Here is a 25,926-nt window from a genome sequence, read left to right as displayed (position 1 = left end):
CCAAACTGATTGGAAAAGGACAAGGGACAAATATTGATACCAAAAAACCTAAAAGGAAAATAGTGAAACCCAATACTAAAGAAAATGGATCTAAAATAATCAACAATGAAGAAAAAGTCATAGAGGTAGATGAAGAAAAAGATAATCTTAATAGACAGGAAAACATCACGAAAGTTCGAGATAAGACGTTGCTAGTGAGATTATGGGAAAAGATAAAAGAAATTATTTTTGCGGATTGTGAAATTGGAGAGAAGATCCAAAACATAATACAGTTAATAGTTAGTGAAGCTCTAGATTATTTACGAAAGTATATAAATATGGGTATCCTGATGAAGTTTTTAGGTTCGAACCATAATGGATAGTTACAGACAAAAAACTAACCAGTTAAACATTATACAATGGAACGCAAATAGCATACGACCGAAAATACACGATTTACAGTTGTTGCTAAATAAAGACAAAATACACATAGCTCTTATAAGTGAGACGTGGTTAAGTGAAGAAGACGTTATTAAAGTCAGTGGGTATAGCATTATAAGATGTGACAGGGATGATTCGTACGGCGGTGTCTGTATGTTAATACATAAATCAGTGAAGATAATAGTCACTAACGTGTCCTTACACAATAAAGATATAGAAGTAATAGGAGTTAAGATCTTAAACATACCAGGCCTCCAATATATTGTTAATTTATACTGCCCACCTCGAATTAACATGACCCAAAGGGATTGGGATCAAATTTTTAGTTTGTATAGAACAGAGACTTTGGTTACCGGGGATATCAATGCTCACCATTTGTCATGGTCATATAAGACAGATAGAAAAGGAGAAACTGTCTACAAATCAATGTTTGAACATGATTACATATGCATGAATGATGGAAGCCCAACTAGGATCCGATTAGCTAATGGTATCCTACAGCAGTCTTCTCCTGACACAACGTTTGCTTCCCAAGATATTGCTGTTAAAATAAACTGGAAAACAACCAACGAAACTCTTGGAAGTGACCATATAGTTATTAAGATAACGTTTGGTTTTAACAGATCTGGAATTTATAATAAAAAGCGTAATCTTAAGGAAGCGAAGTGGAAGGACTACAGAGAATTCTTAGAAGCAGCTTTCGATAATCCTGGCGAATTCGATACTGTCCAGTTTTGCTATGACTATTTCTTGCATAACATAAACGCGGCGGCTGAAAAAGCAATTCCATGGATCAAACACTGTAATGAGCCTAATAGTAAATTTATACCGAAACCATACTGGGACTCTTCTATCTCCAAAGTAGTTGCCGAAAGACGTCTAGCGTTAGCTCAATTAAGGCGAAACCCAACTCCAGGCAACTACAATAGATTGCAAAACAAAGTGATACAGGCCAAAAAAATGATCCAACGTGCACGCTCCAAGAATTGGTCAGAATTTTGCTCGAGCATAGACGAAGAAAGCTCTCCAAACGAAATGTGGCGGAGGATGAGATGGATGAAGGGTGGCAGATCTCCTGGTAGTGGTGTGGCTCCTGAAAGAGCCCAAGAACTTCTTCGCTCTCTGACTCCTGATACAGCTCAAGAAGCACCTCCAGAATTTTCTGAGAGTTCAAACGGAAATTTGGACAGAGAAATTACTTTGTCTGAGCTAGAAAACGTCTTGAGGAAAAAGGACACCGCTCCTGGAATAGATAATATATCCTACTCTATGTTATTTCATCTTCCCACAAAGGGAAAACTATTTTTAGTCCGATTATATAACTGGATTTTACGTGTAGGAGAAGTTCCTAATCAATGGCAACAAGTGAGAGTGTTACCCTTTACAAAACCGGGTCGAGATCCAAACCTTTCGTCATCTTTACGGCCGATATCGCTTATATCCTGCCCATGTAAAATTTTTCATTTAATTATTATGAGAAGGTTGGAATGGCATTTTGAAAGTAAGTCATTATTTCCTCGTGGTACTACCGGTTTTCGTCGAGCACATTCATGCTTAGATAATTTATCTAGCTTAGTAAGTCACATCCAAATTGGATTTTCAAAACAAGTTCCAACCTTAGCTTGTTTTGTAGACATTGATAGTGCGTACAATAACGTGAATGTTAAAACTTTAGTTCAGAGGTTACACAGTTTAGGCATTGATCAGAATCTCTGCGTTTACATTTGGAACTTTTTATCAAATCGTCAATTAGAAATGGCAGGAACTTGTAATCAAGTAAACGTTAGATCCACGAGAATAGGTTTAGCCCAAGGAGATCCTTTGTCTCCTTTATTGTTTAATATTGCCACTATACATATATGTCGAAACATTCCTAATGTCGTGGTTTCGCAATACGCAGATGATTTTGTGCTGTATACATACCTTGATAACTGTGATTCTGAGAAAAATCTGCAATTAGCTCTGACTAAACTTACAACAGATTTAGATAATATTGGTTTGTCACTTTCTGAACAAAAAACTAAAACATGTATTTTTAAAAGAGGAAGGAAAAGAAAAGAGTTTAAGATAAAAGTAAAAGATAAAGTCATCCAAAATGTTAACAGAATTAAGTACCTAGGACTTTGGCTTGATACAGGGTTAAGATGGACTAGTCATATTAGAGAAACTTGTAGTAAAATATATAAATTTCTGAACATTCTAAAGGTTCTGGCTGGAGCATCTTGGGGAGTCCACCAGAAACATCTACGTAGATTATATATTTCTTTGATTAGAAGCAGGGTTGATTACGGGAGCTTTTTGTATGGCACTAGCGCTAAGAACAATTTAATGAAATTAGACGTTCTCCAAAATCGAGCTATGAGAATATGTGGTGGTTTCATTCGAACCACGCCGATTCACGTGATGGAGAGTGAGCTATGCTTACCTCCATTAAATATCCGAAGAGAATGGTTAGCTTTTAGATATTTACTTAAAATTTCAACAATAGATGAAAATAACTTAAAAGGTCAATTACAGGAATTAAATACTTTGTGTGAAAATAGATATTGGACCAATAAAACGAAACCAATATTAGTAAAGGTCAATAATCAACTGGCTCGTGAAGATATTCAGAGATCCCAAAATAATATTCTAGATATGTTTGAGTTAGGCGTATGGGTATCATATATAAACATTAAATCATGCATTGAATGTAACTTGCCAGATATGGATCTCCCAAAAAAGAGTAGTAGTAGTGTACTGCTAAGACAATTAGCATTAGATATAATAGGCTTAAAATATAATTCCTTTTATAAATTGTATACAGATGGGTCCAAATCTTTGGTTGGTGTCGGTAGTGCATTCTTTGATCCACAAAAGAATGTTAATAGACAATTTAAATTATCTAAGGAATCTTGCATAATGAGAGCAGAATTATTGGCAATCACAAAGGCATTAGTTTATTACAAGGAACTTTTGAACTCTCAAGATGTGGTCATTTTATCAGATTCAAGGAGTGCTCTACAACACCTGGCTCGATGTGTCTCGGGCAACCGAGGAATGTCGATTGCCTACCAAGCACTGAAAATGATAAACGATCTACAACATAAAAATATATGTGTCAAAATTCAGTGGATTCCATCACACGTAGGTATTAGGGGTAACGAAATTGTTGATGGTTTCGCACAAGAATCTATACATAAAGGAACAGACCTTGCATGTAAACCCTATGCAACAGAATTAATACCGAAAATTAGAAACTTATGTTTAGAAAAGTGGAACAAGCAATTCGAAGAAGTTTCTGTTGTAAAGGGTATATGGTATAGTAGTGTTCAAGGACGACCCGGTTGGGTTCCATGGTTTGATGGTGCCAGGCTTGCTAGAGGGACGGTAACGTGTGCACTACGCTTGCGTTCGGGACATATTCCGTGTAATAAATTTTATCACCTCATGAAAAAAAGAGATACAAATCTGTGTGAGCTTTGTAACAGAAAAGAAGACCTAGTTCACATATTAATAGAATGCACTAGAGGTCAAGTCGAGCGAAGAAACATTTTAGGAAATATTTTGGACAGTGCATTATCCTTGAATAGCTTACTTTCTCAACCGCTATCAGAAGGAGCGAGCAAAATATTGACATATTATAAAAAAATTCTTGAACTTAGGTCTGAGGGCTAGTTACACACGTGAACTCCCCTATGAGGCTGGCATCGTCACCACGAGTGTACGAAAGCCTCTATAAAAATTAAGATTAAAAAAAAAAAAAAAAAAACAGTACCTAATAATTAATTTGGCTAGGCTAGAACAACAATATCTAATCATATCGCGATCTTGTAATTTTTAATTAATTAAGGGTGTTGAACAGGTTTCAACACTTTGATACGACAATGTGAGTTACATATGTATAGTATACACTATACAGTATCAGAACTGTACAAGTGTACATTGTAAAAAGCGAACGGTTAAGCGTAATGGTTATTAAATTAAAACGGTCGTGTACGGTTTTCCTACTAAATTCAACTTTACCGTCTCCGCTTTCTGTACTATGTGTGCCTATATGTGCGTTAGTAACTCCGTCTATTTAAATTCACCGATTAGCAAATAAAACGAATTTTCGTACTGTTTTCCGCATTAGCGCTGCGCACGCGTTGGTCAACGCTTCATGCAAATTCGTCGCCGACACAGATAGCCAGCGTACGATATATTGAAATTGTTGTTGCATAACCACAGTACCTAGTATCCATTGTCAGTGCTGATCCGTCAGATGAGTTTTATTCATAAAATAAAGTGCCCCGAAATGAAAATTCTACCGGCTTTGCTCTAGCCCAGCCAGCCAATTAATTGACTAAATTTTACTAAAATAAAATAAATCATATTTCTTTACACTTGAAAAATTAAATACTGCATCTGTCGGTCTATATGTTCGCGATAAACTCAAAAAACTACCAAACAGATTTCCATGCGGTTTTCACTTAACAATAGTGTGGTTCTTGAGGAAGATTTAGGTGTATAATTTGTTAAGGAAGTATAACATAATTGAAGTAAATATTAAAGAAAAAAAATGTGTTGATTTGTCCATAATTGTAACATGAAAAACCTAAATATCGATAACATGGAATGGAAGCAATGGGACTCCTGTTTAAAGGCTAGTTACCCGACCGCGCGTGACAGACTACTTACCCCCCAAGTGATCCATCGATAACGTCCTGATGTGATGCGTGTCCAAACTTGCCTATGCGCATACTAAGACGTAAGTGTATTGGTTAAAATATGAACATAAACCCTTTTCAAGGTATTCATAGAAAACAATGGAACTAGCGGCACAGTTGCAAAACTAATGTGTATTCTTTGACAAAAGATTTAAATTTGAAGATTGTCATTTGGACAAAATAGATGAATGGAAAGGATATCCAACGGACTCCAGAAGCAGTGACGGATTTGCCCTAAGGTCCGGTAGACCCGGGCCTACTGATGTACTGATATTAAGGGCGGCAAATCGTGACAAAAAAAATTAGGAAGGGGCGGCTGGCACAAACTCACTACATGGCCTGGGGCCTAGGCCGGCCAAGATTGGGTCTAGAAGCAAGCTTTGAATTTAGAAAATTATTAATTTACAATACGAGTAAACAACAACACTAAAAACAAGAATGTACCAACGGCAAATTATCAGGCATCAAGGTCAGTCATGTTCATCTATATATAGTCGCAAGTTACATAATATCTAACGAGAAAACAAGCGACGATCAAATTTGTTATTACTGCCACGAATATTATGTAAAACGAATTTTGAAATCTAACTTTGAGGTAAATAACTAGTTGACACGAAGAAACATCAAAACATGGCGTAGCCTTTAGACTAGTTTTGAAATTATATGAATTTTATTGTTGTCAACAATTTATCTAATTCCGTGTAAATGTAGTTTATGAGCATGGCCATTAGGAAAAAATATATTTTTGTCTCCAAAACCCTAAAATATCAGCCCAAATTGACACCAAATAAATTCCTTAGCTAAATTTCGGATCGACGGCAAAGATCTCGTAAAATCCGCTGGCAGTCCGATTCGAACGTACACTGACATCAGATTGATATAAGAATTCTCTTATTTAGTTATATCATGCATTTCGCTCGTATTTATCCGTACATGTGCGCAAGCGAGACGCACGATAACTAAACAACATGGTTCCAATATCATTCTGATGTCAGCGTGCGTTCGAATACTTCGAATTGGCCCATTAGGGCGCCTGTACACGGTGCCGCCGCCGCACCTTCGCGCTGTGTACACGAGACACGTAAAGCCCGCCGCCGCGCCGCCGCGCGGAGGTGCGGCGGCGGTGCGGTGCGGTGTCGGCGCGGAGGCGGTACCGTGTACACGAGCCCGTGCGGCGGCGGTGCGGTATCGGCGCGGAGGCGGCACCGTGTACACGCGCCCTTAGAGTCCTTGGCGCGGCAAAACAGGGTGGAATAATTTATGCAACGGCCGATCGACAATGCCGACAGATTTTACGCTCATACGTTGAATACTAATCATGTTGCTATTAAATTGAATATCAGTTTTTAGTTCGGTTTTTTGGTATCTGTCGATGGCATTTTCGACGTTTGATAAGATTGAAAATAATTTATATTTACGATGTAAAATTAAAGACGTAAAACTTTGTGAGATATTTAATATTCTCATTCGAAAAATGTTCAATGGATTAGGAAATTTGGCACACAGTAACCTGGTATGAGACAAATATTTTATCTCGGGGTCAATGGGGTAAAAGATTGTATGCGAGATCGGTTAAATAATTCTATGTGGACGAAATCGTTTTACTCACGATTATACGTTTTACTCACGACCAGCTGGAATATAAAATAAAGAATCAAATAAATATTTATTATGTCCCATAATAATAAGAGTCAATGAACATAACAGTGACCATTTAATAATGTGAGTCTTAGTAGTAGGCGAAGCATTATATAGAGATTATATAGCTTATTCTATCAAATTGAACATTTAGTGTGATATTAATAAGGGAACCTGATAAAACTAACATCATTATCATAATTTAAAATTTTCTATTATAAATTTTTATCAGTTTATCAATAATTAATTAAGTTTGAGCCTACCTCGATAGAGCCGGCCGCGATCACGACTTCTACGAATTAATTATATCGTAAATAATGCAGTATCGTATAAATATCACCGCTTATTATAGTGAGGATGCATTAAATTAACGACACGCGTGGGCTTGCGGTTGGTTTACACCGACAGAGCCGGGCACGACACGGAGACGACGCCGTGACGACATCAGGGCATCACAGGGTCAAAAAGCACGAAAATCTAAATTTCGTTATCTATCTCTGTATCACTTTTACATATTCGAGCAATAGAGAGGCATATCAATAAATTTCGATTTAAAAAAATTCATGGCCATCGTCAGCAAGGAATAATCATATAAAACTTTACTTTTATTGACAGCGCGCGTGGTGGGTATAATATCACGTATTTGTTTCCACTATTTCTGACTTTAGGAAGGCAATCCGTTAAGTTGTTCGGAGCTGTCACCTTTTGCGTTTAACTGACAGCTAGGCCGATATCGTCCGGCGGACTGACCATCAGTGGGCCACTTTAGAACTGCAGTACCATCAGTACTTCTCATAAAACATATGCCAGTTTATCACTATTAGTTTTTTTACATGTAATGGCGCCCAGGGTTTTTTGTTATACTTTTCGAAGAAGCCAGACATATGTCGGTGGAGTTACATTGTATTTAAACCATTTTAATTTAACATAAACCGCAAACCACAATGGGCTGTTTTATTCCTAGAATTACGCGCTTAATCCAATAATTGTGCCATTCTCAACCAAACGGGTACCTACTTATTGTCGGTTGTCAATAAGGCGCTATTTCCATATAGCTTCAATTTGAAATCAACCTTATCGACAATATCGACAAACGATGCATTTAAACGATACCATGATGCGGCTCTGCCTCGTATAAAATAAAACTCAAAACGAACGGCTTAATTAAATACTTGGTGAAATTTTAAATGGAACGACACATCGATTGATGGTTCGAAAGCCACTATACAGTCTTAAAGTAATTAAGTCCAAGTTTAATAAGAGGTAGCCCCGACATATTGCTAAAATTTTAAGTTTAAATGCTACTGGAACATCGTCAGTGTTTTCATATAGTAGGTAAACAAAACTACTACCTACACAATTTGGAGAGTGGGTTTGATTTGTGCTATTACAAGTACCTATAGAAACACTAATATATAAATTATAAACTGAAATAGATGTCATATGCGAAATAAAAAGTGACCAAGACCTCCAGTGCCCAGGGCTGGGATCAAACCAACGTCCCGTCCTCTGAATATTCTCGAATACATACATATATGCAATCTCTTAAAGGCCGCTACCACGTAAAGCCCTGTAATATATTGTACATATTATTATAAAAAAATACAAAAACAAAACAATTGCATCTGGAACTCGGAGTTGTTTAGCCACGGATTTTTGAAGCTATACTTAGAATGCACGTTCCTTTTCAGGAAATATGATAATCGCTTCCTTTAACGGAAACTTGATTTTAATATAGCTTAACCCTTTGGGTTAATCACCGGTTGCATTTACCAATCCGGGCAGAGCGAGAAGCTCTCCAATAAAAACCTTCTCATTAGGATATCATTATTGGATTAAAGTACAACTGAGTAATATTGCAAACGCCAATCGAATATTAAGGGAAATAGTCACGTAACTTAACTTTTCGTAGCACCCCGATCCATTTTCTCATTCCGTTTGGCGTTTGATGACGTACGATTGTTATCTTGACAAAGCCCGCAGGAGTCTACCTATCCGATAAGTTTAGGTACACCGTCATGTCAGTTCTCAGTGTCTCCATCAGAAAATTTTGAAAGTTATTTATCCTACGATAAATAACTCGGAATAGGTAATTATCGTATTAGAGGCATTCGTTGTATTAGTAAACTACGGACCTAACTTAATTATTCGCGTGGGTTCGTGGCTTTTACTTTTATTTATCCGTTCTTTTTGTCTTCGTTTCGTCAAGAAAAATAAAAATTAAAACATTATTTTTATAAATCGCGTCACTCATTACATCTCCAGTACTGACTATGTTTATACACCCGTCATTTAAATGCTAATCGTCATCGCAACACCTGCTGATTAGCATACACGTATTCATATTTCAAAACGTCGAATTTATATGTCAAGTCCAGTATCATACGTCCTTTTCTTTCCCCAAGAGTATGGATATGACAGACGTAAGACAATGCAACGGATCGATGTAAATGTACAAGACAGTAATATCAGTAATTCTGACTCGTTATCCTTCACATCGCCCGTGGGGTATGGCAAATGTCAAATGTATTTGTTACTGTGTTTTGCGGTGGAAAATCTTAGGTACTTAGATGTAAGACTTCATTGTAAACTGAAATAGCGGTAACACAAACATTAAAATGCTGAAATGATACCTAACGATGTTTTACACACAAGGAATAATTTCAGCTCAATCAAACACTTGGAAGTAGTTTTAATTTACATTATTTGAACCAAATAAACCTACAGACTGAATCTTAGTAAATGCATGTAAGAAAAAATAAGGCAAAAATCCTAAGAATTGAAATGAAGGTGAGATGACTTCGCAGAGATGCAGAGCAAAATGTATCACCATTCATGAGACTAGTTTTAGATGAACCAGTAATTCAAGTGATATTTGCATTTGATGGTATCTTAGCAGATACATCATCGCCCAATTATAAACATTGTGTACACACAGTAGATAATCCTGTACAATTGGATATCAATTACTAAGCTAGGTCGCATCTTCATTACGAAAACAAGATATTAAAAAGCCATCATAAAACCAATTCTGATTTGATTATGGTAACAAACGCAACTCGCGTTTCAATAAATAGAGATGTCCAAATTGCATAAATTGATTAGGTTACAAAACGAGAATTCACACTGCGCTAATGAATAAATTAAACAGTGAAGATATGTGGATAGATGCAACTTTCGCAGCAAATGTTAATAGTGGGACTAAAATAAACATCAGACGAACGGATATCGAAACTGACGTTTTATTGGGCACCATCAGAGATCCGCACCAAAATAGAGACAAAGATCCGGTCGACAAAGACGCGACATAAATGGAAATAAATACACTTAAGGCGCTGGTGATAAAGTGATGTTTGGTGGAAGAAATTCTGTCACCGACATAATTTTAAGAGAAATGTAGGTAGTTAATGTTTGATTTGTGAACATTTGAAAACGAGCAGGTAATAAATGGAATTGTTTGCAATAAATCCTATAGTTTCGAATGCGTCGCACGCAAGATCGGCTCTTAGACATCAATGCAATTTAAATTGAGTTATCATAAATTAGCATGGGTGAAAACAAAGCCCCCGCGCCGCCCACGCCTCCAATACAATTCTCGAATTTCACAGCGGAGTAGGAGCTACACAATGAGACAACATACGTTTTGTAACATAGTTTCACTAATATTATGCCGAAATTGGCGTAAAATTTTAATTGTTGTACTTCTGAATGACGGTGACAGCGAAAGTGACGCACGGAAGGAAATTCGGAAGACAACAACTTACTTGGTTGTATTTGCACAAATATTCGTACACATCTGTCTACTACTTAAAGAAAAGGAATGTGCAGAACCAAAATTGCATGAATGAAACCATGCTTATTGCCAGTTCAGCACTCGCAGCATAATCTACTGTTGAAATATGCTCAAAAAATTATAGAGTAAAACCTAATAACCTTTAAAGACACATCAGGCTTGAAATCAATAAATGAAAATCCCAATTTACATAGGTACATTTCAAATATACAGAGTTGTGGGTACATAAATACCTGGTGGAACAACATTAAGGGACAAGCTCCGGGCAGGTGCAGTTAATCACTTGAGACTCGGCTGAACCAACATATCAATGCTGTTGTTTTAACATTAGCCCAGATACATGAGGGCCTCCCACGAAAAACGAAAATTGAAATTTCGTTACCCGCCCGTCTAGATCACTCTTGCACAAATATTCGAACGATAGAGAGGTAGAAAAAGAAATTTAGATTTTCGTTTTTCTCAGCAGAGCCTCTGAGTTTTACTGGCAAAACCGGCATTCGTCAACACGACTAGATAACAGGAATGCCGAATACATACAATTTATCTGCTCGGCCTAAGTTGCGTATGTCTATGCTGACCTTCTGATAACGTTTTCTTTTGTGAGTAAAGGGTTTTCCAAGGGTTTCTGTGCTAAGTCAAAGGTTATCTTAGACAATTTGATTATAAAAACGCAGTGATGCTTTATCTCTGAATTATCAATCAATGATACTTTTAATACGTTAGGTTTTCTGTTTTAACTTGTGAATTTTCTTTTTCTCTGTTTTTACACACAAAACTTAAAACAGTTAAACGAATAAAGTTATAACTGAATGCTAAGGAAATATAATGATTATTGGTCACATATTCTATTTATACCTATAATCAATGTTTGATATTTCATTTTTCATTTGCCCCTGAACACGTAAATAGAAAGTCATAGTCAGTGTTGCCAGATGGTCACAAGTCACATTTTTCGTGACTTTTCGCCTTCTCGTGTGACATGTGCGCGACTTATGATTTTGGGGCAATTTTTGTGACTTTTGAAGATAGTCGATTTTTGGACAAGTTTAGTTTTGCAATTCGTATTATTTAGGAATGCTCCCAACCAAGCTTACTAAGCCCTTTAAATTTGACACTTTGCACTGACCCTTGACGATACATCTACAATCATGTTTATCACTAGGTCTTATCATAGTCATGGCAAAATGAGATTTGTTACCTTGACGTGACGGTGTTATATAGTTTGATAAGAGTTTTTTTTTGTGTAATGAATCATTAGTAATGATTCATTTCTTTTAGTCTGTATCTATACTACTCATTGTACTACATCAGTTATTGTGAGATTTTTGAGCGCTCTAAAACCATTAATTTTAGCCGGGGGTAAATTATTTACGCATATACTTTTTTATTTTCTTTTTATTAAAGATTCGCAGACAGGGAAATCGACACCACACTCGCGTTCGCGCTTTCACACCACGATTCACGCACATAGTCTGGAGGGGGCTTAAACAGTGTAAACTTTAAAAAAATTCTCTCGCACTGACTGACTGTGAATTGTATCTTGTTAGTAGTTTGTGGACTCATGTGACTGAGTTAAGTTTGGTAGATTAAGGCGTGTCCAGACGAAGACCATCCCCCGCCAATCCGACCAAACTATCCGATCAAACCAGGACGCGCGGACGCAAACACCAATTTGGCCGGTTTTATCAATTTAAATTTTATGGTGATATTTGACCGCTGTTAATTAAAAAATGCCCCTAACCGCGAAAACTAGCGTCACAAATTGGTATTCTTGCGTCCGTACTCCATTATATCGGTACTATCGGTCATAATCGGCGAGCCAAATTGGTGTTTGCGTCCGCACGTCCCGACCCAATCGGACAATTCAATCAGACCGTCGAAAAATTTTCCTCGTCTGGACAGGCCTAAACTATGTCTGTCAAGCCATTTCATTAAGTAGAAAAAAGCGTCAAATTTAAAAAATTTAGGCGCGAAGGGTCTATCATCCCAAAGAGAATTTAATTTCGCGCCCTCTTCCACTGACAAAGTTATTTGACTGACTTTATAATAACTTATTATGGTAATTTTTTTTTTCGTGTTGAAAACGATCATATAAGGTTAGTAGAATTTTTGTGTAATATATTATTTTCGGAATTTCTTCTATTAAAATCTTGGAGGATACAACTAAACGGAGTAGCCATTAACAGGCTTTCCCCTCTGTCAAAAATAGGCGGCCAACGGTCATACACAATGTATGGACTGACGTTTATCTGACATGGCTATTTTTACGTTACGCATACATTTCACGTTCCCCTCCCCCGCAAAAATCGGCAGACTGTTTTGTACAGAAAATTACAGACATGGCGTCTCCGTTTGATTATATCCTCCAAGATTAAAATCGATTTACCAACCCATACTATAAAAATGTGACTTAAGCAGCAAAAACGTGACTTTTAGGGAAACGAAACGTAACTTATGACTCCAGAGCCCTGGCAACACTGGTCATAGTTCAAGTGGGTTGTAAGAAAAAGCATCTCACCCACATCAGTTCTCTATTAAAACTTAAAACTGTCCAAAACGAACGTCATTAATTTCAATGACAAATATTTTAAGTTATTTCCTTTCCGGTAAAGTCCGAGTGACATTCGTAGTACCTATTGGCTGGCCGTGGGCGGTAGTGGAGTGCAGTGAAATTTTTGAGCAAACACTCCACTTACTGAATGCATACGTTTGGACGCTTGAACTCCGGTACATGTCAATAACTTTAACCTGTATAACCTTTTAAACAAACCCAATTATAAATATAAATAGTTAAAGAAAAATCGGAAAATGTTAAAAAAGTCAGTAGGATGCTGGCAAATTGACAACCTCACGAGGCGATTTAAGAGATATTTTGTAGGAAAGAGGTACTTCAAAAAGTATAGGTAATAGATAGGTACTTATTTACAAGCAACATTTTTTGTCTTCTTGCGTCAGTATAATCATTTAAATAACCTGAGCAAGTGAGCAGTTGACGTTTTTGATGAAGATAAAATAATAATCTTAAATATCGCATGCCATATTGGACATTAATCTGATAAACTCCTGTTTTTTAATGAAGCCATGTTTCATTAAACTCAAACTGCTCGAGAATAACCGGATGACGAGATAAAATGAGTTAATCGGTCTATGATCACGGTTGACCACATGTTGTCTTAAGGTGACCATAATAACTGCACTAATTATTTATTACTATTCGTTAGCCTTCGGGAATCTAGTTTACCTACGGTTCACCATTGATGGAAAACATATGTGATGTTTTCAGAAAATTATACATTATAGGTGGACTATAACTATTATAAGGTTGTTTGTTTTCTATTTAATTTTGTATGTTAATAGCACCGACAATTTAAGTATATATAATGTAGTACATATAAGTATGAAGCCATCAAAACGCAGTACAGATGTAGTTCATAATTGTTTTCTATCGTATTTTCTCGGAATCGTTGGCATTTGTTATGCTACTTCAGTCACCCTCAATACTTTTTGTACCGAGACTGACTGTAATAACAAGTGATAAAAGGATGGAAAATAATTATGCACTACATCTTTAAGATGTTTTTTAGCATTGATAGATAATGGCATCCGTAATAGGCAGTAGCCACACATGAACGTTTGAAAGCATCATAATCCCAATCCATAATTAAGACGAAGACAGTCTTTGCATTAGTAACGCGATATCTGCAATTCCATATAAATTAGGTTTAATCCCATTTGGCTCGAGCACGGAAATAGGCCGGCACGAGCCACATCAGGCCGGTCGAGCCGAGTCGAGCCAGTAAATCCTGTGCCTTTTATAGGAGCACAGTTAAGTACGTTCCAGGCGCGCCGAGACGGTATCACTGGACCATTAATTGATGTTTTTGCGGGATGTAAATACTTGGCGGGCTTGATTTGGACGCAATGCGAACTGTTCTTTGCTTAAAAAATAAACATAATTTATTACTTAATTATTATTTTTGCATGTCTATCAAGTACTGCTCGAGACCATTCTAATGAACCTAACCTAAACTCGATGTGTTTGAGGTTTTCCAGTTCTGTTTGCTACCTGCTGACTGCATCATCAGATCAGCTCCTTGTTAGCATACCTACTATTGCACTGTCATCGGAATTAAGCGCAAAAAGAACTAAAACGCGTTTTAGTTCTTTTTAGGGTTCCGTACCCAAAGGGTAAAAACGGGACCCTATTACTAAGACTCCGCTGTCCGTCCGTCCGTCCGTCTGTCACCAGGCTGTATCTCACGAACCGTGATAGCTAGACAGTTGAAATTTTCACAGATGATGTATTTCTGTTGCCGCTATAACAACAAATACTAAAAACAGAATAAAATAAAGATTTAAGTGGGGCTCCCATACAACAAACGCGATTTTTGACCGAAGTTAAGCAACGTCGGGCGGGGTCAGTACTTGGATGGGTGACCGTTTTTTTGCTTGTTTTTTGTTGATGGTGCGGAACCCTCCGTGCGCGAGTCCGACTCGCACTTGACCGGTTTTTTATATAATATATATTTCGTTTTAGCACCTACGCGTAGGTGCTAAAACAGCTAAACAGAGAGGGCGGTTCGAATTAGAACCCGCGTACATACACTACATACTGAGTTATACCTAAGTTTTTCGGAAATCGTGTACATAATGTCAATTGATATTATTCAGTTGCTTTCCGGTGAAGAAAAAACATAGTATGTAAATCTCAGAAAACATTAAAAAGTGTGTGAAGTCTCCAATCTGCATTGAGTTAGCTGGGGGCTATACCTAACTCTTATGGAGGCCTGCACTTAGGTATGCAAGCGGGTGATTATGATGATGATGATAGTAATCACTGATTTCACAACTTAGTTCTGTTATTATATGTTATTATGTGTTTCTAAATAACGGTCGGCAAATAACATAAATATTTTACGACTGTCATTTATATTTGCGAATTCGTCGAAATATTACAAAATGTAGACTAATCTCCAAAACATGAACAACAACGGTACAAGTTAATCTTCCAGTCTGTTACCTAATCAATTAGGCAAGTAACGCATAAAATTAATCACTGTGTCACAATAAATTTGTGTGTAACCGCACGAGAGCATAGAAATGTCACTCAGACATTGTTACGGTAGCCTGTCAAGAAACTAGAGCTGTTATTGCTGTCAAGCAGCTTGACAATTGTTGTCAACGTCGATCTGCACCGTAACATTGCAAAAATATCTTGTTATTCATTTAATAACCACATTAAAAAAAACACAAACCACAATTTCACACTGGCACTTAATAAAACACTCCTTAAATAAAAACGGTTAAAAGTTCAAATTTGAAATTCGAATAGAATTTGGTTCGCGCGTCGGTTATAGCGCCGGCGCGTGCGCGACGAGCACGGTGTGGATTTTAACTGTTTACGCTTAGAGGAGACTCGCGAGATAGGTACGAGTACGAGCGATGCAGATTAGGGTGGACCCAGGTGTAGGTTTTAAGAGCGGTTTGAGATTTGTAAGAAATGATTATGAGGTTGCCATTTTTTGTTGTTTTTTTTTTTAAGTCACAAACTAACATGGAATTAAGTACCTATGTATTATAATATCTATTGATAATTATAATTATTTAAGATAATATAGGTATGTATACTTAAATGAGGAGATTTTGTTGTTTTAATATATTTAATAGTTAATATTTAAAGATTTTGGCTCATCAAAGTACTCCCATCTCAAAGGCCGGCAACGCACTTACAACCTCACTGGTGTTACAGGTGTCCATGGGCGGCGGTCATCGCTTACCATCAGGTGACTCGTCTGCTCGTTTGCCTCTTATATCATAAAAGAATTAAAGTACGGACACTCAAGTTGCATAAATCTTTTGCGTAAATCATTTAAGTAAAAGGCTCCTAAGTATGATCTCCATACTGTACCTTCATAAATATTATACATTCCATTCAGAGACCTGTAAAAGCTACGTAAAATGTAATGTTATTGATATTTAATACGAATTTGTAGCACTGGCGGTGTGTTTATTAAACTCGATTCTCACCGATTTTTACCCAGCTTTTTACACTCCACTTCCCAATTTCATTGACAAATTCAAACAATAATAGCAACAATTCAACATAACCCTATACCCCTGGTCAGTCAATTAAACGCTGGGACATAAGGGGCAAAGAACGGATTTACACTCCATCGGGCACCACCCTAATGGTATGGCATTAGTTTCATGTGTGTCAATGCGCAGGCCGCGGTACATTCTACCACATCATATTTTAATTATTTTTTTGCTTTTTTTGCTGGCCTGCGGTAGGTATCCTTAATAGGTATAATAGAAACGTTACACTATGAAAAATGATTTCAGCTGTCCATACAAAAAAAATCAAGACTATTTCTATTGATTACGAAGTTAAGAATATGATGCGGTCTTGATCTTAAGACACCTAAGTGGCAAAAACGTATCTCGCTCCTAATACTAACTTTTCCCCGGTCGCGGTCGCATCCAACAGGAGCCCGAACAAATATAACGAACCGTCCTCTTAAAAATGTAATACTTCAACTGGTCACTTAGGTAGTTTCATCCAATTTCCGTTCATATCCCTAAAAACCTGATGCAACTAGGATTATATAAATTAAAATACGTATATTTTTAATCACAACCATCAGACGGCCGGAATCTCCAGTATTCTACAAAGAGATCCGAATGGCGATGGCGATGCAAGGATTAATTAGTAGGACCATTATGTCGGCAGCCTTTATTTATAGAGTAAATACTCAGACGGCTTTCGGGAGGTTTTATTTTAGTTTTACGCTTCTATAAGGAATAATGGCCGCGATTTTGCGCTAATTACAGTTGATTAACTCTGGCAACTCTGGGTATGGACTATCTGTCTGGTGTTCTGCGGCGTTCTAAAGTTAAGTACCTATACTTAGCTATTGCCAGGGTCTTAAAAGGACGCCGACTTTGTATTGCCTATTAGGAGCATTCCACTAGTGTCACTAATAAACGCTACTCTTTTTTAATAGGAGAAAAAAGTGTCCCAAAATTTCCATACATTTTTCGATCTTTCTATTCCGCGACCGCCATACAAAGTCTATGAAAAAAGCGGCCAAGTGCGAGTCGGACTCGCCCATGAAGGGTTCCGTATTTAGGCGATTTATGACGTATAAAAAAAAAACTACTTACTAGATCTCGTTCAAACCAATTTTCGGTGGAAGTTTACATGGTAATGTACATCATATATTTTTTTTAGTTTTATCATTCTCTTATTTTAGAAGTTACAGGGGGGGGGACACACATTTTACCACTTTGGAAGTGTCTCTCGCGCAAACTATTCAGTTTAGAAAAAAATGATATTAGAAACCTCAATATCATTTTTGAAGACCTATCCATAGATACCCCACACGTATGGGTTTGATGAAAAAAAAATTTTTGAGTTTCAGTTCGAAGTATGGGGAACCCCAAAAATTTATTGTTTTTTTTCTATTTTTGTGTGAAAATCTTAATGCGGTTCACAGAATACATCTACTTACCAAGTTTCAACTGTATAGTTCTTATAGTTTCGGAGAAAAGTGGCTGTGACATACGGACGGACAGACGGACAGACGGACAGACGGACAGACGGACAGACAGACAGACATGACGAATCTATAAGGGTTCCGTTTTTTGCCATTTGGCTACGGAACCCTAAAAATGGTGACGGAATGGAAATATTTAAAAACCTTAGGACACTTTTTTTCTCCTATTAGGATAGAAAGAGCTCGTGATTCTGAGTAGAAATAACATAAAAAATCCCAAATTTAAAAAAAAAAAGTGTAGGGGACAACTTGAAAAAAAAACCGCCCTAGTAAGCCGATTCTTGGTCTGCTGGTTTATTTTCGGTTGCAATAAGTAACATGGAACAAGTTCTGAAATGAAAGACAATCTCCTTTTTAGGGTTCCGTAGCCAAATAGCAAAAAACGGAACCCTTATAGATTCGTCATGTCTGTCTGTCTGTCTGTCTGTCCGTCTGTCTGTCCGTCCGTATGTCACAGCCACTTTTCTCCGAAACTATAAGAACTATACTGTTGAAACTTGGTAAGTAGATGTATTCTGTGAACCGCATTAAGATTTTCACACAAAAATAGAAAAAAAAAACAATAAATTTTTGGGGTTCCCCATACTTCGAACTGAAACTCAAAAATTTTTTTTTCATCAAACCCATACGTGTGGGCTATGGATAGGTCTTCAAAAATGATATTGAGGTTTCTAATATAATTTTTTTCTAAACTGAATAGTTTGCGCGAGAGACACTTCCAAAGTGGTAAAATGTGTGTCCCCCCCCCCCTGTAACTTCTAAAATAAGCCCTTCATGGGCGAGTCCGACTCGCACTTGGCCGCTTTTTTGTTCTTAAACGATTAACATTGAACGTCTTCTGAATGTAATGCGTGCTTTTATCTTATCAGCAAGTTCACAACAAACTCATACAAAGACGAAGCTCAAACAAAGAGAGCTTTTGATAAGAATGGTATCTTGTGCTTATATTGTATGTTGGTATTATCGCGGGCTACAAAATGCTCTTGGAATACCTTTTGGAATAAACCCAATTTAATCTACATTTAAAAAGCTTCTGGATATAGTACTTTTTCGTGTACAGTCCAGAAGCAGAAGTTGCTAAGCTGAACACCTGGCCCACTTAGCAACATTTGCTGCTGACTGTACAGTTAGCCCAGTTAGGTTAGGTACATTTACTAACTCGATAGACTCGAAAAGATCATCGATTTAGAAAATTATCTATCTTGTATTGTATTGTACGAGTACCTATGTAATCATAATCATAATAGATTTAAGAAATACATCAATATCGACAATAACAATCGATATCACATCATCATAAATCATATCAATTGATAACAAATTAAAATATATTTTTTTACTTTCAAACGCCATCTAGTGATCACTTGACGAATTATATTAATGTAATGCTTTTCCACTAGATGGCGTTATAAAACTTTGAAAACAGCGCCATCTAGCATTGAGTAGCAAATATGCGTATACCAAGTAGTTATATAAATGCCACTACTCGCGAAGAGATGGCGCTTATACCCGCTTTATATTGCTAAGAAAACGAATGAAAAGTCTATAACAATGGCAACACTCCTCGTGACGTCGTGCTGCGCAGCGGGGCTATTTTCGTTTGTGATAGGCAGGCAGACATTTTGATTTGAAGTTGTGACGCACGCGAAAACGAGAATGCCTTTGAACGCGGTTGGCTGGAGCAACGAAGAAGATCAAACTTTAGCTGAATTAGTGCAACCTCACAGTTATTTGTACAACGTTCTTGATCCCTCGCGAAAGAATATTTTAGCACGAGAAGCTACATGGCAGAAAATAGCTCAAGCATTGGACAAGCCAGGTAAGCTAAACGGGAATTTGTATCGTAAGCGAGTGAAAAGTTGTGCTGCACTGCACATCAGTGTGAAAATAAAATACGCCTATAACCGTTTTATGTGGTGATTCTCAGACAATTTTAACTTAAATTGCAAATCATATTAGTTAAAGATAGTGTCAAATACTTCAAAATTGATACGAGTAACCGCCTAACTATAAAATGTCTACATCAGAGTCTAAAATAGTTGTCAGGAGAGCTGTGGCTAAAAACAAAAATAATAATTCCAGTTGAAGAATGCAAGAAGCGCTGGCGAGGTCTACGAGATGGCTACATGAGGAGCAAGCGGATGGGCACCATGCACAAAACCAAGGCACCCGTGTTCGAAAAGATGCAGTACCTCGATGAGACTTCAGTGGACGGCACTGAGACGGTGCTGGAGGAGGCTGCCATGGAGGACGAGGAGCAGCAGGTACAAGAGGAGCAAGTTGTAACGGAACAGCAGGTCATTACTGACAGCCAGGAGTATTATGAAGTAAGTTCATAGAACTGTGAAACAAGTGTGCGAAGGTGTGATCCCTGCAGTAGTTAAGCTTTGTTTTTATTTTTCTATCCCGGATACTAAAATGCCAGTTTTGTCCCTACTTCTTCAAACAATCTATAAGATAGATAAACCATAGATATGATAAGGTGTGTTGGATGCCACTCGGGGTCAATGACCTCAATAACTGCTTACTTAATATCACAGGTATTTAAGAATATATATATTATTACCTACATTTAAATTCCATTTCTTTTAACAGTTTAATTGGCATAGGTAGTGACTTATACATTGCCATTTTAATTTTGTATCCCGCGGTGTGGCAACCTCACTAGAAATTACAGATCTGTTGGACAGATTGGGGTGATTAAACTGTCATTTTAGTGTGTGGGATATAACAATAAGACTTTGGTTAAGCAATTAGTGTTAGAAGGCACTTGGAAGGGTAAAGACTAAGTACTGAAGTTACAAAAATTACTTTAAAATAACATTGAATAAGGAACTAAAAATCCACATAAAACGGGCATAACCTTTTAATATGATAGCAGCAGCACCACCTACTTACACAAACTAATTTGGCTAAATTTATGTTTCCAGATCACAGTTGTGGACGGCCCAACAGAACAACACCAGCAGCTAAAGCAGCCACTCTTCAAAATATTGCCAAAAACCGAAATAATGACCAACGAGCCCCCTAAGAAAGTGGCCAAGAAAGCCGGCAGAAAGAAATCTGTGCCAATGCCCCGTAACATACAACCAATCAAGATTCTGCCCAAACCAATACTCATGAACGGACCAAAACTCGTCCGATACGTGGAAGAGCCAAAAACACCTGAGCAAAGAAGCCAGACGGTGGACAAACTTATTGAAAAGGTGCTAAAAGAGAACACAAACGAAATAGATGTGTTCTTCAGAAGTATGGCGGCCAGCGTAAAGAAATTACAGCCAAATTTAATACCTAAAGTGAAAATGGAAGTGTGCAATGTCATTGCTAAATATGAGATGCAGAGTTTTGACAGAAACCCACAGAGTTTTTAGGTTATTTGTGACATTTACAGGATGTTTAAGACTGTCAGTGGAGTGAATTGTTTTAGTTATTGTTAGCGTTTAAGAGTTTTGAAATAATTATTTTACATACAAAGTATGGAGCTCCTAGTACCTATACTGTGACTGGAAAGTGGTATTATTGATCCCGTTTCTGAATAAATGGCATAATATATCTTATTATGTTCTGTATCATTATACTCCTCTCTTTTGTTTTTTTTTTGTGATAATAAATCATTTACTTTTTCGTGAAAAACTTAGTGTACATACAAAAGTAACATTACCTATAAGGTTTAATTGAATTAGCAATTTCACAATTTTTCATGCTAGTACTGCTAGTGTCATTAACATGTTACTAGAGTCTAAGTTTTAAGCTGAACTATCAGAGGATAGTTTGATGGACAATAACTTAAGTAAATTTGTTCTAATTTAAATGAAATAGGGTAAACATGTAGTTGAGGGCATTATATTTTAGTCATTAAATTATGAGCAGGCATCAAGGGGTTATTGAGTACATATACGATGGTACATGTATTCTTACTGCCAAGTTTGTGCAAAGTTAATTTAAACGCGTATTACTTTGTGTGTGGTATGCATATGCACCTGTTTATGACATTACGTAATGAACTGGTCCCAAAGCCGCCCGACCTCGACACGTTTGGGAATGTCGACTAGACCAGCGTAGGCTATAATAATGCTAGACTAGGCTAAACTGATGCCAAACGCATTCATTTAGCTTGTTATATCTAGATCAAGACGTCGAGCGAATTATTAACATACATACTGGGTGTCCGCGGCTCCTCGTGGCATATGATTTGTGTCATTTCTACCATCTTCCTAGGAGGGATGTTAATAACAAAAGCGGCTAAGTGCGAGTCGGACTCGCGCACGAAGGGTTCCGTACCATTACGCACAAACGGCAATAAAATCACGTATGGGAGCCCCACTTAAATATTTATTATATTCTGTTTTTATTAGTATTTGTTGTTATAGCGGCAACAGAAATACATCATCTGTGAAAATTTCAACTGTCTAGCTATCACGGTTCGTGAGATACAGCCTGGTGACAGATGGACGGACGGACAGAATAAAATAAAGATTTAAGTGGGGCTCCCATACAGCAAACGTGATTTTTGACCGAAGTACTTGGATGGGTGACCGTTTTGTTGCATGTTTTTTTGCTTGTTTTGCTCTATTTTTTGTTGATGGTGCGGAACCCTCCGTGCGCGAGTCCGACTCGCACTTGGCCGGTTTTTTTATATGATTTAGGAGGCAAACGAGCATATGGATTGCTTGATGGTAATCGATTACCGTAGCTCATGGACACCCGCATCACTAGAAGGGTTGCAAGTGTGTTGCCGAAAGTTTCGGGTAGATACTTGACGCATCTTTTTTAACACTTCTGATAAAGCAAAGAGCCGATATTTGGCGTTATAACTGATAACGTTTGATAACTTAGCATTTCTGAAGGTTATTTTATTAAAGTAGCTGCCATACGTGCCACTACGTCCCCGACAAAGTAGACCTTTTTGTTAAATGACACGGGCTGCACGTCCAGTTCATGTGAATAGGGGTGTGGAAAGGGCGTATCTTACGCTACGGCTTACGTAGGCGGACAACGCGCGAACGCGGCGCGGCGCGGCGCGGCGGCGGCGCGGCGCGGCGAGGATGAAACAAACCGTTGATACGTATAGGTATGTCCTACTCGTACGTGAGCGATTTAGACGCGAAGCGGCGCGGCGTTCGCGCGTTGTTCGCCTACGTAAGACGTAGCGTTAATGTACGGGTCGAGTCGTTTAAGATGTTTCTGTGGACATTATGGATAGTTAAAATGGATGTTTAGCGTGTAGGGGAGCGTCTTCTAATAAAAGGGAATGTGATGCTGATGGTAATAGGTTTTTTTCTTCAACATTTGCTTGCTTATACCTAAGGGGTGTTGTTTTACGCCATCGCACAGGGCGTTAATAGAGGCATGTTCAGATTTTTCTGAGCACCTTGGCCGTTGCGATATATCTAATTGCGATGGCATCTTCTACTAGAAAGTCACCGCGCGACTTGACTAACCTGACATAAGTTGTAGACCAAGTTAGGCACTTTTATTAAGGGTCTATGTGCAACAAAATTGCCCTTTTCAGGCATCCTCATTTCACGCGGGACCCGATCCCGGAGGGCGGGCCGTCTAGACGGGGTCGCCGCCCCGCTATCAGTCGATTACGTTTACAAGCCGATAATTGCTAGGTAATGGACTGTTTGTCTTGATAAGCTTCATGGTTACGCGTACTTTAAGTCTAGTTCGCGCGTCATCAATGTCATGCCTGTAACACATAGTCTTCAATTTAAGATGTATCCTCATGTCGGTGGAGTATTTTCCATTTCTCCCTCTCGTATGCCATATCCTTGACCTCTTGATACGACACGACACCAGCTTTTTCTTTTATTTGGTCTACGTACATAGCTACGTCTTGGTCTGACCTGCCTCATTAGAGCACATAGAGTACATATATTAAAATCCGTCATGACCTACATAGTAAACAACCCTTATATGCATGACTCCTCTTATCTTACCTACAATCCAGCTGGAATACAGAAGTTCTCAAAGAAACCTCAACTTATAGCCTACGTAAGCATCTCAAAGGCACATAACATAACCTGTCAAAGCAAGTAGGTAAATATTTATTGTAAACTACGTAGGGAACATCAAAGGCTTCTCACAAAGGATAACAAACAACCACAGTGTCTATATACTATGTAAACCAAAGCTAGGCATTGCATATGACACGGCTATAGATTAGGTACAGCCTCAGTGAAGTGTCGTAGGACATTCACCGAAACATTAAATGTGCCAAAAGGACGTATGTTTAACTGTAGTTTTACGTGAAATTTACGCCTTTTTTATCATGAAAACTATGCTGTTATTCCCAAAGCTCACCGAGCAGAGCAGCAGTATTTGGCATGTTTTCCGTTAGTATGATCCCTGATGAAAATACTAAAAGAAAGCTAAGCTTTGAAAGAAAACTAGTTTATGTCCAACTATTGCCTTTCTTGCAGCAGATGTGAGATGACAGAGTGGTGAGTGAATTTTAAAAATTACATAAAACTATGCGTCTTATCTATTTTTTTTTACTCTCTCTTCTCTTTCCGCACAAATTCTAACTTGCTTAAAGTCAACCTTTTCCGGATTGGTGTAGCACATTCCTGGTTCTAAGGACTAAGAGTCTTAGTCTAAGACGAAGGCCTCGGTACTAGCATACCTGCATGCACATCAAATATGCATAGAGGCGAGACGGGTCCTTAGAGTCCCGATTACTCTCGACTGAGTGGCTGAATGAATGGTGGAATTAAAATAAACCAGAACAACTTTTTGCAAGATGACGCCAGGCGGCATGTCGGATGCGTGCGACTAACCAATTATTCCGTAAAATCTCGTTATTTCGATCACTTAAGCAGCTAAAAATCGACCTTTTTTAGGGTTCCGTAGCCAAATGGCAAAAAACGGAACCCTTATAGATTCGTCATGTCTGTCTGTCTGTCTGTCCGTCTGTCCGTCTGTCCGTCTGTCTGTCCGTCCGTATGTCACAGCCACTTTTCTCCGAAACTATAAGAACTATACTGTTGAAACTTGGTAAGTAAATGTATTCTGTTAACCGCATTAAGATTTTCACACAAAAATAGAAAAAAAACAATAAATTTTTGGGGTTCCCCATACTTCGAACTGAAACTCAAAAAAATTTTTTTCATCAAACCCATACGTGTGGGGTATCTATGGATAGCTCTTCAAAAATGATATTGAGGTTTCTAATATCATTTTTTTCTAAACTGAATAGTTTGCGCGAGAGACACTTCCAAAGTGGTAAAATGTGTGTCCCCCCCCCTGTAACTTCTAAAATAAGAGAATGATAAAACTAAAAAAAATATATGATGTACATTACCATGTAAACTTCCACCGAAAATTGGTTTGAACGAGATCTAGTAAGTAGTTTTTTTTTAATACGTCATAAATCGCCTAAATACGGAACCCTTCATGAGCGAGTCCGACTCGCACTTGGCCGCTTTTTTGGATTAAGATCCAACGGAGAGTCGCATTTATACTGGTTCTAAAGCCTGGCACGATGTTGACGGAACTAACATCCATACGCATACACATGCATACACATCAAATATGCATACAGGCGAGACAAGGGTCCTCAAGAGTCCCGACTGAGTGGCCGGATGAATGGTACGTGGATTCCCACTGTCGGAACTAACGATGTACTTGGGACTACTAGGTATTATAGATGTCTAGTGTAGTTTTAGTTTTCAGTTTGCACTGAAGAAAAAATATGATATTATGTCAGTTGTAGCCAAATCTAATTGCGTACATATAGGAATGTTTAAGGTGTCTGAACTCACCTCAATTTTACCTATGAGTAGTGTTGAGTCGCTCACTCGTGAGGCACCTCATTTGTACCACTCAT

General features: G+C 37.9%; 2 protein-coding genes and 1 long non-coding RNA gene across 3 annotated transcripts in view; 2 read left to right on the top strand and 1 right to left on the bottom strand.

The window, feature by feature from the left end:
• LOC134657274 (unconventional myosin-XVIIIa) overlaps positions 1 to 25,926 on the bottom strand; it is a 300,971-nt gene that overhangs the window by 183,639 nt on the left and 91,406 nt on the right. The gene's annotated exons all lie outside the window — the stretch shown is intronic.
• The window catches only part of LOC134657301 (uncharacterized), an 82,683-nt gene continuing 75,220 nt past the window's right edge, over positions 18,464 to 25,926 (top strand). The window contains exon 1 of the long non-coding RNA XR_010097593.1: positions 18,464 to 18,529. This is a non-coding gene — a long non-coding RNA (uncharacterized LOC134657301). The remainder of the gene's footprint in view (positions 18,530 to 25,926) is intronic.
• On the top strand, positions 19,696 to 21,652 carry LOC134657258 (uncharacterized). Its single transcript, XM_063512836.1, has 3 exons — positions 19,696 to 19,914; positions 20,178 to 20,422; positions 21,026 to 21,652. The coding sequence occupies exons 1-3, from the start codon at positions 19,752 to 19,754 to the stop codon at positions 21,464 to 21,466; spliced, it is 849 nt and encodes a 282-aa protein (XP_063368906.1). The 5' UTR covers positions 19,696 to 19,751; the 3' UTR covers positions 21,467 to 21,652.

The sequence above is a fragment of the Cydia amplana genome, chromosome 19 (assembly GCF_948474715.1).
Source record: "Cydia amplana chromosome 19, ilCydAmpl1.1, whole genome shotgun sequence".
In the NCBI taxonomy this organism is placed as follows: domain Eukaryota; kingdom Metazoa; phylum Arthropoda; class Insecta; order Lepidoptera; family Tortricidae; genus Cydia; species Cydia amplana.
The sequence above is the reverse complement of the archived record's forward strand: the minus strand, read 5'-3'. Positions and strand labels throughout refer to the sequence as shown.

What these genes read in the sequence shown, in the direction of transcription:
- LOC134657258 (XM_063512836.1), top strand. Translation starts at nt 19,752, where the DNA reads ATGCCTTTGAACGCGGTTGGCTGGAGCAACGAAGAAGATCAAACTTTA. An exon ending in TCAAGCATTGGACAAGCCAG is followed by an intron (nt 19,915 to 20,177) that starts GTAAGCTAAACG and finishes TAATAATTCCAG; the next exon opens with TTGAAGAATGCAAGAAGCGC. An exon ending in ACAGCCAGGAGTATTATGAA is followed by an intron (nt 20,423 to 21,025) that starts GTAAGTTCATAG and finishes TTATGTTTCCAG; the next exon opens with ATCACAGTTGTGGACGGCCC.